We start from the raw sequence: 15,153 nt of genomic DNA on the forward strand, positions 1-15,153 counted from the left end.
TTACAGGGGGGTAGATGAAGAAAGAGGAAGGCAAGGAGAACAGAAAGTTGGGTTTGGAGGATACACATGCTGAGCCGTTCTTTCCAGGAAAGCACGAGGCTTAGCAAAAGTGTGCCAAGTCAAGAACATAGCAACCTCCAGATGTCTTGTTGTGGAAGGAGTAGCCCTGCTCATTCCTGGAGGGGGCATCCTGCCCTGTCATAGATGGGTGTTTTTCTTCCAGGGTTGTGATAATGGCTCCACTCTTTGCCCCGTTTGGCAGGCGCGGAGGGCAGTTTCTCGGTATCCCTTGGCTGCCGTCAAAGGCCGTGTCTTGGCTTTTCCTGTTGCTCGCCAAGGTTGCCTCTTCCTTCTCCTCCAACTCAGAGGTGCTATCAAGGGGTAAATCCCAGTGTCCCCTTAGCAGGACAAGAAACAGGAGGGCTTAGCTGTGTAAACAAAGTCGCTGCAAAAATCATATTAAAAATGCCCAGCGGTGAAGTCATTCAGTCTAAAATTATCGAATGGTGCCATTACAGAAAATGCAGGCGTGCCACTAGGATGCAGCAACCGAGTCTCTTCTTCTTGTTGTTCTTTGCCTCCAAATTGTTTCCGACTTATGGCAACCCAAAGGTGAACCTATCATGGGACCTTATCGCACTAGCGAAATCCCATTGAGAAATGAGATTTAAACTAGATTTAAATTAGAATAGTTGGAATAGATGGAGACACTGTTAGAGGATTCCTTAATTGGTTGGAAAACTGGTTGAAGAATCATCTACAGAGTCATAGTTCAACGCTTAAACCACTATGCCACACTGGCTCTGTGTTTCCTACTTGGATTGTTGTACATTATTCAGCACTTGTTTTACTGTAAACCGCCTTCAAAGGCTGAAATGCTACAAGATCTCTTTACATACTGATTCTACAGACTAACATGGCTATATCTTTGAATTCTACCACTTTAAAATGGTTTCGGGATGGGTGGAAGTGCTATACTGGTTGAGTCTCCTTTAACTATCCAAAATACTTAGGTCCGGGGTGTTTTGGATTTTGGATTCTTTTTTATTTTTGTTTGGATTTTGAAATATCTATATTTGTGTATATAATGAGATATCTTGAGAGATGGGATACAAGTCTAAACATAGAATTCATGTGTGTTTCATGTACACCTTCTACATATAACTTGAAGATAACTTTATATAATTTTGCACATGAAACAAAGTTTGTATACATTGACAAATCAAAAAGCAAACCCATGAAAAAAGTTTTGGTTTTTGGAATATTTCAAGATTCTGGATGATAGACTTAACCTGTACCAATTTAATAAATAAGGAAAGGTTAGACCATATATGATGACCCATGAGCAGATTTTGTTGTGGTGTTAAGGTGCGTTTTCGCAGAGGGGGGGGAATGTTTGGGTTACAACTTCCACAAACTTTTCTGTGGTTGGCAAGGCTGCCTGGGAGTTGTAGGTCAAATGTTCACAGGGCCACAGTTTTCCCAGTCTTGTATTTAAAGGTAAATTTTGAATAGTGAGCCTTGATTTTGCCATTTTATATCAGGGACACCATTTTGCTCTGCCATTATATTTAATGGGACTTGAGCATCCATGGATTTTGTTATCCGCAGGGGATCCTGGAACCAAACCCTAGTGGATAACAAGGTCCCACTGTACTTATTTTGTTTTTGAACCCCAAAGAGGAGCGCAGCCGTTCCAAGTTTCCCACCTGCCACAAAAATGGCTCTGCAATCCAAATGGGGCCACTCTGCTGACGGATGCCCTTCCCTTCTGCCTTTCAGTTGTGTACGTCTGCTGTTCCCCTGAGATTTTCCATGAGCTTATGGTCCATGCCCACCACGAGGGTCTCACCACGGGCGACTATGCCTTCTTCTACATCGACCTCTTTGCGGAGAGCCTGCAGAGCTCCCATTTTCCTGACCGGCGGCATCCTTGGCAGCGTGGGGATGGGAACGATGCCATCGCTCGCGAGGCTTACAAGGTAAGTGTGCTGGAGCATTGTCGGGTCTCTGGGTACACATTCCTTGTTCACACACTTTATGTATGCACAGACATCCTCTGCAATTATGGCACAACGACTCTGCCACAACCACCATAGTGACGTTCGGTGGGATTGTGGGTGGGAGTGGACAAAGAATGGTTGCTCTTTATATTCATGAGAAAATATTGGCAAGGGTCTCCCCCTTCCCGCCCCGTTTCCTTGCCATTTTATTTGTGAAGTCTTGGGCCTCATTCCCACTTATAGATAAATTGGTGCACGATCTGAATTGATGGATCGATCCGACATTGGAGCGTGGTTCACACTACACTTGCCCCAGTCACATTTTCTGTCCTTTTCTGGCTCCAAACAACCCACTTGTGGTTCCTGTTCACGAATGAATTGATTCAAAATGATTTGGTTCCAGCTAATCAAAGGGGAAATTTGAATCGATTCCAACCTGCTTGTGGTTCACACTTGCGCTGAATTGATTTATCGAAAAAGAAGCGGGGGAAAAATCAGCGTCAAAAAGATGTGGGTTAAATGGGTCTGGCACATGGCCCCCTTCTCGGAATCGCTCCAGCGATTCGGATTAAGTGGGAACCAGGGTCATTTGAACTGGTTTGAACCGAATCATGATCCGGTAGTAGTGGGAACGAGGCCCTGGATTTGAATGCTACCCAGAGCTTATTCAAATGGGCCTTCAGATCCAGCAGCAGATGGAGGCAGGGGCAGGAGGCATTGGGGAAAGTGGAGGAAGGGGTGTTCCCTTACATTGTGCTCAGCTTTCTTTTGCTTTTCTCCATCCACCAAAGACGAGGAAGGAAACGAGATAATTCTCCCGGACAGAATAGCCAGCTGGTTGAAGCTATTAATAACCCCAATGAGCCGAAAACCAGAATGAATAGCTGGGGAGGGGGGAAATGTTGGCCTGGAAGACGACTGGAGTTCGCCTGTCCCAAGATATGAGGTCTAGGGCACTGGATCTAGTAGGTTTTTAAGTGGGTGGGGAAATTATGGCTCATATGGCCCATGGGACCCAAAGTTCGTCTATGAAGTCTCCAGACCAATTGCTCTGTTTTTGCCCCCAAACCAACCCAATACCATCCCCAGAATGGCCACAAATGTAGGATTTTACATCTTCTACCCCCTGCCCTGTTTTCTCCCCCAAACAAACAAACAAAAAAAAAAAGGCTAAAAATTGGCCAGAATGGCAGCTGGAAGTGGCTGCCTTTTACTTTTACATTGCCTTCCCTCTTGACCTTCCACAGGCTGTGATGATCATCACATACGCTGAACCCACAAATCCTGAATACCGGCCGTTCCTTGAGGAGATCAAGCAGGCAGCCCAGGAACAGCACAACTTCACCATGCAAGAGGAGCTGGTAAGGATTTCGGATTCATCTGCCGACACTGGGAGGACGGTTTGACCCGGATGAAAGGAACATATTGTAGGCTTGGCTTTGGAGCTACCCAGTTCCTTAGGGTATTGCAAGTATCAAACAAACCTGGGCAAGTCAGTTGTTGGAAGGTATCCCATCGCACTTGGAATACTGTAGGCAATTGGCTGTTTCATGGGGCTGCCATTTGCTGCATGCTCTACCCCGATCTTCCATTTTGCTTTGGGCTTCACGCCCGGGGCTAAATACTTTGCTTGCAGTTGTGTTTGCTATCTAAAGCAACCCCATGGGCTGCCATTTTGCTTCAAGCTCCACACCATGAGCTGCCATTTTGCTTCAAGCTCCACACCATGGGCTGCCATTTTGCTTCAGGCTCCACACCCATGAGCTGCCATCTTGCTTTGGGCTCTATCTCATGGGCCACCATTTTGTTTCAGGCTCCATATGCATGAGCTGCCATTTTGTTTCAGGCTCCATACCCATGAGCTGCCATTTTGTTTCAGGCGCCATACCCATGAGCTGCCATTTTGTTTTGGGCTCCATCTCATGGGACGCCATTTTGTTTCAGGCTCCACATGCATGAGCTGCCATTTTGTTTTGGGCTTCACCTCATGGGCTGCCATTTTGTTTCAGGCTCCACACCCATGAGTTGCCATTTTGCTTTGGGCTCCACTTCCAGGGCTAATGTTTTGCTTGCAGTTGTGTGCGCTGTGTAACGCAACCCCATGGGCTGCCATTCTGCTTTGGGCTCCACCTCATGAGTTGCCATTTTGCAAATGTGACTGATTTAGTAGTCTTTTAAGTGGGTGGGCAAAGTATGGCCCTTGGGCCACATACGGCTCAGAGGACTCCAGTCTTCGTCCCTGAAGCTTCCAGACCAATGGCTCATGGCGCTGTTTTATATACTACACACAACTGCAAGCAACATTTTAGCCCTGGGAGTGATAGTCCTGCTTATAAACCATTTTTGTTTTTATATTCCTGGACAGAACTAGACACATGATTTTTACACAGTAACTTTCCATGCTCTTATCTTGCTTCAGCTTCTGTTTCTCTTTATTTTTCCCATGTATATAACATACAAACACATGAAATACATAACATTATAAAATAACAAGATATGCACACAGGCAAGCATATAATAACATCAAATACATACAAATAAAAAACCCCAAGTCTAAACTAATACAAATAACACAGCACAATAACCTTCCTATAGTTTCTCTGATTTTCTGGAACTTGATCCTTATATTATTTTGACCTCTATGTATATGTAAACCTATTAATGTCCCTACAGTATATTATAGTATATTACAATTGTTCGGTGCTATGGACTCTTATTCTTACTCTTTACGTCTTGTCTTATACCAGCTACTCCTTCCAGATAGTTTCACAATATCTGTCACTGGAGTCCAGTCCTTGTCAATTTTCTCAGTTGAATTTTGATTTATATGACATATTAACTTATCTGAGTCAATCATATCTATTCGTTGCTTGAAGTTCCAATTATCCTTGGCTTTTTGGTTGCATTTGTTGGGTCTCAAAATTAAAACAAAACCAGAACAGCCCCTCTAAGCTTGAAGTCTGCCCATTTGCAGTATACAAATACAGATGGAGTCCTCCTTATCAGAAATGCTTGGGAACAGAAACGTTTGGGATTTGGGATTATTTATTTATTTATGTTGGATTTTGGAATATTTGCATATACAGTATATATAATGAGAGCTATTTTGGAGATGGGGCCCAAGTTTAAACATGAAATTCATTTACTCTTTGTATGCACTTTATACACCTAGCTGTCTTAGTCTGTAGAGAGTAAGTGAAAGAAAGAAGTTGGCAGCATGAGCTTTCTTAGGAGTTTATCCCATGAATATTCTGGAAAAATTGCACAATTACGCAAAACAATTTGACATGACATCGCACAAAACCAGCCATTAAAGCGGTCACAAAGAAGCATTAATGCATATCTTTTTACTTTCAGGCTTTCAGTGACAATGCATTTCTGGTATCACTTTTATTTGAGCAATTGTGTGTGATAACCATTCGCGCAATTACATGCCATTTCCGCTTCATTTGCGGGATGCTTTAAATGTGCTTTTATCTCTGTTTAATGTCCAAATTGGTCCCATTGTGATAAACTCCATAGACTTAAAAGTCTATTTCTTTAGATGCATATAGGAAGTAGAATGAAATCTCCGAAAGCTCATGCTGCCAACTTCTTTCTTTCACTTAGTCTCAAAGGTGCGACAAGATCTCTCTACCTATTTATATGTAACATTTCTGATAATTTTGTACACGCAACAAAGTTTGTGTACACTAAACCATCAGAAAGCACAAAAACTCGTCACTCTTTCAGCCACCCTTGTGGACAATTTTGGACTTTGGAGGATTTTTGCAACATCAGATCAGAGAAACTGAACCTGTACTATTAGTTTTTATTGCTGTTTGGAAACATTTACAATTTGGGACACAAATGTCGGGGATGCTGGGTGTGGGTACCCCAAATCCCCCAGTTTTCCAAACACTGGCTATCATGAGTGGAACGTTTGCTGGGAATGTGCTTCCGCTACGGAGACATCCATCTTGTTAGTAATGCCTGCCTGGTCTTTGTTTCCCCTTCCAGAAAAACTTCATTGCTGCTGCCTTCCACGATGGAGTAATGCTTTATGCCCAAGCTGCGAACGAGACTTTGCAACTGGAGGGCTCCATTTCCAATGCCACAGTCATCACCCATCAGATGTGGAACCGCACTTTCTATGGTCAGTGTCACTCAGGTGCTCCAGATTTTGGACTGTTTGTGTGTGTGTACTTAAGTTGTTACTCTGTAGTTGTCAGGGAAGGCAGTGGTTGCACACTTGCTTTCATGCAAAAGGGCCCAAGTTCAGCTCCTGCAATTTCTACTTTGAAAGCAGCTGGTGATGAGGAAAGGCCCTTTTCTATCTGAAGCATTGGAGATCCACTTTGGGTTGGAGTAAATTGGGATGGGCAACAGCATGGCAGGGTGGTTACAGTGTTGGACTAGGGAGACCAGGGTTTGAATCCTGGCTCAGTTTTGGAAACCTACTGGGTAGCCTTGGGCAAGTCACACTATCTCAGCCTCAGGGGAAGGCAGTGGCAACCCTCCTCTGAATAAAATTGCAAAGGAAAAAAAGATTTCCCATAAGGAGAGGATCACCATAAGTTGAAGTTGACATGAAGGCACATAGCAACAACACATTCTCCAACTGTCTCAGTTTGGCAGGAACAGTCCCAGTGAAGGAGAGGTAAGTGCTGTGGAGGAGAAGGCACACCCCTGTCAAAAATCTGACTGAACAGTGCTGAGTATTGTCTACTTCTATCTTGCAGGGGTCACTGGGCTCCTAAGGATCGATCAGAATGGTGACCGGGAAACAGACTATTCCCTCTGGGACATGGACCCTAAATCGGGGGAATTTGAGGTCAGTGCTGGAAAAGAGCAATGGAATCCAAGTACCTTCATTTGGCATGATCAATCTCACAGGGTTGTTGTTGTGATAATCATTCATAGAATCATAGAGTTGGAAGAGACCACAAAGGCCATCCAGTCCAACCCTATTCTGCCATGCAGGGACTCACAATCAAAGCATCCCCAACAGCTGGCCATCCAGCCTCTATTTAAAGACCTCTAAGGAAGGAGACTCCATTACACTCTGAGGGAATGTGTTCCACTGTCAGACAGCCCTTACTGCCAGGAAGATCCTCCTAATGTTGAGGTGGAATCTCTTTTCCTGTAGCTTGCATCCATTGCTCCGTGTCCTGTTCTCTGGAGCAGCAGAAAACAAGCTTGCTCCCTCCTCAATGCGACACCCCTTCAAATACTTAAACAGGGCTATCAAGTCGCCCCTTAACCGTCTCTTCTCCAGGCTAAACATACCCAGCTCCCTAAGTCTTCCCTCATAAGCATAGTTCCCAGGCCCTTCACCTTTTTGGGATCCCTCCTTTAAAATCAAGAATGCTGCATTGAAATCATTGCAGGAAGGGCAGAATATAAATGTAGCTAGAAAAAAATGAATAAGAATGTAATAACCCATCAGAAAGAGTCACTGTTCTGTTCTGCCTCCTGTTTTCTACTGTGGCCCAACCAGCATGAATGAAATGACCCCCAAACCGCCCCACTTCTAGAACTTGATATTCTGGGGTACACTGCCTCTCAACATGGAGGTTTCACTTTGTTATGATGGGTAATAATAGCCCTTGTTTAACCACCAAGAAAATCAAGACGGTTTCTGGAAAGCATCCACTGGTCAGGAAATTCACTTACGTTTTTGTACCAAGGAGATGCAAATCTCCGTGGCGATGCAATACCAAATTGTTCACACTAGGTTTACCATGTTTTAACATTTTAATCCGGTCTGTCATTCACACTGGAGCCACTTTGCACCATCATAGCAGCGCCTCATGGCCAGGAATGGACCCAGCGTATCCGGATCGATTTGGTAGCACTTTTGCACTATTGAAGATTTGAATTGCTTTGCCACCTAAAAAATATGCTGTTAGGTACCCAGTGCAAAATACACACAGTTAAGTGGGATTTACACACCAACAAACCATTCAAGGCCAGTGTGAACGCCCCAGAAATAACCTGGTTTCACACTGGGTTACTTCCGTAGTGTGAATGACTCCTCAATTCCCAGAGATATACAGTTCTGTGATTTTGAGAACAGCAATCGCGGCTGTCATAAAGGTATTGGGTCAATGGATGTCTGAACCTTTTATAGGGTCATGTAAACAAGGAGCTGTCCTGGGATGCTTCTGTCAGTTTCTCATTGTGCGACCGTGTACTTCTTTGTGATCGGCTGTAAAATGTGGAACAAGACTAAGGAACTCTTTTTGACCTGGGGACTGAATCCATTTGCAGAGAGGTTCGCAGGAACCACATTCCCAGGTCAAAGCCAAACGGGTAGAGCTAAAACTCCCCGCATATTTTAGTGTACAACTCTAGTGCATCACACTGGGGTTGATTTCAACATTAAAGAGAGATTAAAGCATATTTAAAGCATCTTGCAAATGAAGCGGAAATGGTGAGTAACTGCACGAATGAGTATCACATGCAATTGCGCAAATAAAGTGATATCAGAACAGGACTTTTGGAGAGGCATTCCACATTTCTAGAATAGGGGGGAAATTCATCCAAAAGCTGGGGAAGAACTGAATGATGATTTCCCATCTAATAGCCAGATTTGGGTCCCAGGTCTGAGGTTTATTACTTGTACCATAGTACAAGAGTGGGCAAAGTGGGTCTGCCCCATTTTGGCTCTCTCTGAGCCACACAAAACCCAGTAAGTGATCCTTTTTCTGTTGGAAGAATGCCTATCCTGTGCCTAAGTGGCTCAGGGAGGGCAAAACTGTGGAGAAATGCCCCCCTTTTGAAGGCCTTTGGAGCATTTTGGGCAGAATTATTTGGCAGAGGGATGTGCCCTTCTGTGGCATCTCTTGGAGACTGACGCAACTCCTTGCCCTCCGACAATTGTCCATCCCTGCCATAAAGTATGACCGTTAGGCTGTCGTCATATCCTTCTCCTTCTCTTCTTTTCCCTCACCCTGCTTTCTACATAGATTGTTGCTGATTACAATGGGACCACCAAGAAAATTCAGATGGTTTCCGGAAAGAGCATCCATTGGCCAGGAAACTCCATTCCCAGAGATGTGCCATTCTGCGGTTTTGAGAACAGCAATCCAGCTTGTCATAAAGGTATTGGGGACGAAGCTGTTACCTTCAGATGGCTGGGCATTCTTAGTTCTATAACCCCCAATTTGGTGGCCTAATGACCCTACTCCAGATTTAAACCTAAGGTAAAATTTCTCTCTGCGTATAAGAAAAAATGTGTACGCTCAAACTCCATTTGTTTTAATGAGTGAGCACTCCCGCATGCACAAGGTTAAAGCTGCGTATGGCACACCTGTGTATGGTGTGGGTGTGCTGTATATTCCAAAAAGTAAACCTCAATTTTGCTGTTTTATATAAGAGTCACTATTGTACTATCCATTGTATTCATTGAGATTTGAACATCCACATTTTTGGATATCTATTGAGGCTCCTGGAACCAAACCCCAGTAGATATATGATGTATTTTATCTTGTATTTTATCAATGTTGTAAGCTGCCTCGATCCTGTTGGAGAGGTGGGATAAAAATAAATTATTATTATTATTATTATTATTATTATTATTGATATGAATGGCCCATTGTATCTGCTGCCAAATCAACTTTGATTTAGGACAAGCCTATGAATGAGAGACCTCCAAGAGCCTTGATCCTCAACTACTGGGCTCAGGTCTTGCAAACTCAAGGCAGCCATGGCCATCCAAGGTTCAAGTCTATGAAAGCTCCTTCTACCAGCTCCTTCCTTTCAGTCAATTTCAAATCCATGCATCTGAGGAAGTAGACTCAAGTCTACAAGAGCTCATGCTCCCAGCTTTTTTCTTTCAGTCAGTCTCAAAAGTGCTCCAAGATCCCTTTACAATGGGAACTGCCTGAGGGATTGGGGTTGGCTCCTCTTTCCATGCTATTTTGGTTTTTCTTGCTACAGCCTCCTTCTCCTTGCTGGAGATCCTGTCCCTGGGGATGACCCTCTTCCTTTCCATCATCATCATTGCTGCCTTCTTTGTCTACAGGTGAGTTCTCAGGTGGCTACCAGGAGATTTTGGGCGTTCTGTTGATGCATTTGTTGAAAACCATGGAGTTTTCTTGGCTAGATTTCTTCAGTTCACCCAGTGGTTTTCCATGGCCAAGCAGGACTTTGACTTTCACAAGGTCACCCAGTGGCTTTCCATGGCCAAGCAGGACTTGGCTGCATCAATATAGACAAGTATAGTGTCTAGATCAAGGGAAGTAATATTGCCACTCTATTCTGCTTTTGTTATACCACACCCAGAATACTGTGTCCAGTTCTGGGCACCACAATTCAAAAAGGATGTGGAGAAACTGGAGCATGTCCAAAGGAGGGCGACTAAAATGGCGAAGGGTCTGGAAACTATAAAGCCCTGTGAGGAACAACTTAGGGAGCTGAGGATGTTTAGCCTGGAGAAGAGAAGGTTAAGAGGTGATATGATAGCCCTGTTTAAATATTTGAAGGGATGTCATATTGAGGAGGGAGCAAGCTTGTTTTCTGCTGCTCCAAAAACTAGGACCTGGAGCAATGGATACAAGCTCCAGGAAAGGAGATTCCACCTCAGCATTAGGAGGAACTTTCTGACAGTAAGGGCTATTCGACAGTGGAACACACTCCTTCAATGGAGGATAGTGGAGTCTCTTTCCTTGGAGGCCTTTAAGCAGAGGCTGGATAGCCATCTGTCAGTGGAGATGCTTTGATTGTGATTTCTTGCATGGCAGAATAGGGTTGGACAGGATGGCCCTTGTGGTCTCTTCCAACTCTATGATTCTATGACTTTGGACTCCCAGAGTTGTAGTCCTGAACTCAAACCACAACACTACACTGGTTCTAAAACAGACTTTTCTCAGCAAGATTTCTTCAGAGAAGGTTTGCCATTGCCTTCCACTTAGGCTGAGAGAAGGTGACTTGCTTGAAGTCAACCAGTTCAATGGGGTTTTGTACCCTGGTCTGCTAGAGTTCTAGTCCAACACTCAAACCCGCTGCACTCTGTTGGCTCTTAGGGTACATCTACACTATAGAAATCTTGTAATTTTTTCTGTCCTTGTGTTGCCCTCTCCCTGCGTAGGAAAATGAAACTGGAGAAAGATCTGGCGTCAGAGCTGTGGCGCATCCACTGGGAGGATGTCCAGTCGAGCAACTTGGAGAAGAATTTGCGCAGCATGGGCAGCAAGCTCACTCTCTCGCTGGTGTGTATCCGTTGTTGATGTTGTTGTTGTTGTTTTGACCTGGCCAACACATAGGTACATATGACTATTGAACCCTTCCACACACAAGATTACACACTTTTGTTCAATTTTTGTTTCTTAAAGAACTAACTCGCCTAGCAAGCCAATCTGAACTTTGCAGTCAGTCTCAATGTTTGGATTGCACTTTTGAGCATTCAGACATCTACATATGTTACCTTATAATAATAATAATAATAATAATAATAATAATAATACAATTAATTTATATTCCACTTTTTTTGCAAGGAATCAAAGCGGATTCCAACAGTATAAGGATAAAACATGATGTAGGAAGAGCCTTATTGTTATCACTACCTCCATCCTTATATTGCAGAGAGAAAGTGGCTGATTTAAAGGCTGCTTCATTTATAGCGGCAGTGAGATTCAAAATCGAGCTGCTCTGATTTGTAGCTCAGTCTCTTAGCCACTAAAGCTCTTAACCTCTACAGACTGTGGAAATAAAATGGATTTATTTATTTAACACCCATTTCTACTCCTCGGTCTGAATAAACTCCCAGAGCAGCTGACAAATACCAGAAATAAGGCAGCTCCCGCTTGTGGGTTTGCAAGCTTAAAATATACCGAAAGGAAAACTCTCGAAACCCCTTAATGACAATACAAAATACTAAACAGAAACAGATATTCAATTTAAGGAAAATATGTGTTCATGTAATATTACATTAGGTTATAACCAGATCACAATCATATCAAAAAAAAATAATATCTGGCAATATACATCCATTATATAAGACAGCAACAATTGGCCTGAAAAATGATATGTAACGTAAATCTCACAATACACAGAACTGGTGCCATTCCACTTTGTTTGCACCTCAGCCGCAATGGTGGAGACATTTTAAATTACTATATGGCTGTAGGAATATTTCAAGCGAAACTTGGGCACTTTATTCTCCGTTGCATAGTTCATCTGGTTGGAAATTCATTTCTTCAGCAGGGGGCAAATCCTAGGCCTGGATTTAAGCAAAAGGGACAGTCTCTTGCTGCTTTTTCCTCTGCTGACCCCAGCACAGAGTTTGGGAAAATTGCTTATTTGTGACTGCAGTTCCCTGAAATCCCCGAATTGTGGCCCTGAATAAGTCACTTATCCAAGCACAGTGCTTGCAGAGGTGGTTGAGGGTTGGAAGGGGGACTTGTTTGAAATGTGAGGTGCAGCTTGGAGATGGGTTTGCTCCTCACTGGTTCTCCTTCCTTCCTAAGAGAGGTTCGAACTACGGCTCCCTGCTCACCACAGAAGGACAGTTCCAGGTCTACGCCAAGACAGCGTATTACAAAGTAAGTCTCTGAGAGTAATTTCAGTCCTTATTGGTGGGTGAAAAAGGCACCAGGGTTTAGGGAAGAAGCCATTTGAAGCAAAGAACGTGGCCACCATGCTTCAAGGACCTCCATTTCTTACCACTGGTGGAGAAGCCAGTCATGCCTTGGATAACCAAGCCCTGATGTATTTGTCATTCGGGCTCAATATATAATGTGGTGTGGGCTGGGTTGACGCCAAGACAGCGTATTACAAAGTAAGTCACTTTACAAAGTAATTGCGAAGCCATTCGAGGCAAGGAACGTGGCCACCATGCTTTCAAGGTCCTCCATTTCTTACCACCAAGACTGGTGGAGAAACCAGTCATGCCTTGGATAACCAAGCTCTGATGCGTTTGTCATCCCGGCTCATACATAATATGGTGTGTGCTTGTGTCTTGCTTTGGACAGAACATATTGGGAGCTAGTATTGAACCTTCTCTTCTACTATACGTTAATCCCCATAGATGTTGGCTCTGACCATCCTTGCTCCCCAGCCCTTCATCTCCAGTAGGAAAAATGAGCCAAAGGGAGAGAAAGTTTAATAGGCTGAAGGTTGGTTTGACCCTTAACATTGGGAAGAGTGAGGTGAGGGGGAAAGACAGTAATGACAACCTTCACATTGAATTCCTTCCAACGCATCACTTGCCCTGGGCCTGCTAAACTAGCCTAATGTTTCTGGTGCATCTGGAAACGCTTTCCTGTTGGTTGTGCTGGAGCACAATTGAACTGTCAGTCCAGATCATTCTTTATATCAGGAGTGAGCAACTGAGGAGGAGGTAGAAATCATCCCCAAAGTGGAACACACTCTTTGGAGTGTGGTGGGGTCTTCTTCTTTGGAGGTTTTTAAACAGAGGTTGGATGGCCATCTGTCCCAGGAAGGGCTTGGATAGTGTCTTCTTGCATGGCAGAATGAAGTTGGACTGGATGATCCTTGGGGTCTTTTCCAACTCTGTGGACCTTATCACACAAGGTACTTACTGCACTGGAATTGTGGCCCAAACGCTTCAGAAGTGTGGAGGTGGGATTGCTGGTCACGCTTCTCAAACGTTATTGAAGCATTTTGCTGTTCTTCCATTGTCAAAGCGCTCGTGGAGCAGCCATTTTTTGCATAATGGAAGATCCTGTTATTACAAAAATGGCTGCTCTGCGAATGATTCATCGACGAGAGAAGAGCGGGACATGCTTCAATAACACTTCAGAAGCATGACCGGCAATCCCACCTCCGCTCTTCTGAAGCATTTGGGCCACAATTCCAGCATGGTAAATGCATTATGTGATAAGGTCCTATGATTCTATGAATACCCGTTCTATTGGTTGCACCATCACATTTAATTGTGCCAAAAGTGGTGCAACGTCACTTCTGAGTATCATTTTGGCTGATTTTTAGCATATTTTTGGCACATTTTTGTAAGGGGGGGAAGCTTTGGTGACCATGGGGCACGGTGGCTCAGTGGTTAAGATGCTGACTCTGAAGATTGCAAGTAGATAGTGCAAGTAGATAAACAGGTACCGTTTCGGTGGGAAGGTAATAGCATTCTGCGTAGCAATGCTAGCCACATGATCACAGAGTTTTCTTTGACAATGCTGGCTCTTTGGCTTAGTAATGATGAGCTCTGCCTCTGACAGTTGGACACGACTTGACAACCTTGTCAATGGGGAAATCTTTACCTTTTAGCTTTTGTGTGTAGGGAGTAAACTACATTTGCATCTGGTTTTGGGTTGACTGGGCTGGTTTGCAAGCACTCCCCAAATTAGCATTTAAAAAGAAACAATTCTGGAAGCTTGGGAGGTTATCCAAAGGCACACTTTGCAGTCCCAAGTGCCCTGTGTTGTTGGATAAGGAAGGGAAGGGGTGTCCTCTGGTGTTTGGGTCCTTGCTTCAGGCTGCAAAAGTCTTGGGCCAGCCCTACCTGAGACCATGGACCCTTGTGAGTGGGTCTCTCCTGCTCAAAATAGCACCATCTGTGAAGTGTCCCCATCCCTTTCTCCATCACAATCTAAACAAACACCCCTTTCTCTATCTGCACATCCATGTTTGCCATGTCTCTCGTTCCAGGGCAACCTTGTGGCCATCAAGCACGTGAGCCGGAAGCGCATTGATCTGACACGGAATGTGCTCTTTGAGCTGAAACACGTAAGTGACCACGTGGCACCCTGCCTATCACATCACACCTTCAAACAAGGGGTACAATGGGGGCAGAGGAGACCTTACACTGCTCCCCAGGCCCATCTGGGACAGTGGCAGGCTTCTAGCATGGGCAGTATTAGAAGTTATGAGAGGGTTGCATGAGTCAGTGTGGCATAGTGGTTTGAGCATTGGACTATGACTCTGGAAATCAGGGTTCAGATCCCCACTCATCATCATCATCATCATCATCATCATCATCATCATCATCATTTATTTACAGCGCTTTGGATAGTAAGGGTAAAAAAACCAGAATAAAAACCTGCCAAGCGGCATACAATGTAAAACAACAACATTACATGATTAAAATATCGCTAAAATAAAACTAATTAGTATATAATAAAAACAAAGTAAGCAGCAGACTAACAACCAATAATTTGGAATGCCTCTCTAAACAAGACTGTCTGCAATTCGGCCT

At 44.0% G+C, this 15,153-nt stretch overlaps 1 protein-coding gene across 3 annotated transcripts in view; it reads left to right on the forward strand.

Annotated features, from left to right (window-relative positions):
* The window catches only part of NPR1 (natriuretic peptide receptor 1), a 44,462-nt gene that overhangs the window by 14,334 nt on the left and 14,975 nt on the right, over positions 1-15,153 (forward strand). For all 3 annotated transcript variants that reach the window (XR_006100676.1, XM_042439269.1, XM_042439270.1), the window contains exons 2-10: positions 1,783-1,982; positions 3,251-3,364; positions 6,003-6,138; positions 6,725-6,816; positions 8,954-9,089; positions 9,927-10,011; positions 11,077-11,197; positions 12,455-12,529; positions 14,607-14,684. Coding sequence is in view for 2 of the 3 variants with exons in the window: in XM_042439269.1 (XP_042295203.1) it covers positions 1,783-1,982; positions 3,251-3,364; positions 6,003-6,138; positions 6,725-6,816; positions 8,954-9,089; positions 9,927-10,011; positions 11,077-11,197; positions 12,455-12,529; positions 14,607-14,684 (1,037 nt within the window). In the remaining variant the exon portion in view is untranslated. The remainder of the gene's footprint in view (positions 1-1,782; positions 1,983-3,250; positions 3,365-6,002; positions 6,139-6,724; positions 6,817-8,953; positions 9,090-9,926; positions 10,012-11,076; positions 11,198-12,454; positions 12,530-14,606; positions 14,685-15,153) is intronic.

This window comes from Sceloporus undulatus, chromosome 9, assembly GCF_019175285.1.
Source record: "Sceloporus undulatus isolate JIND9_A2432 ecotype Alabama chromosome 9, SceUnd_v1.1, whole genome shotgun sequence".
In the NCBI taxonomy this organism is placed as follows: domain Eukaryota; kingdom Metazoa; phylum Chordata; class Lepidosauria; order Squamata; family Phrynosomatidae; genus Sceloporus; species Sceloporus undulatus.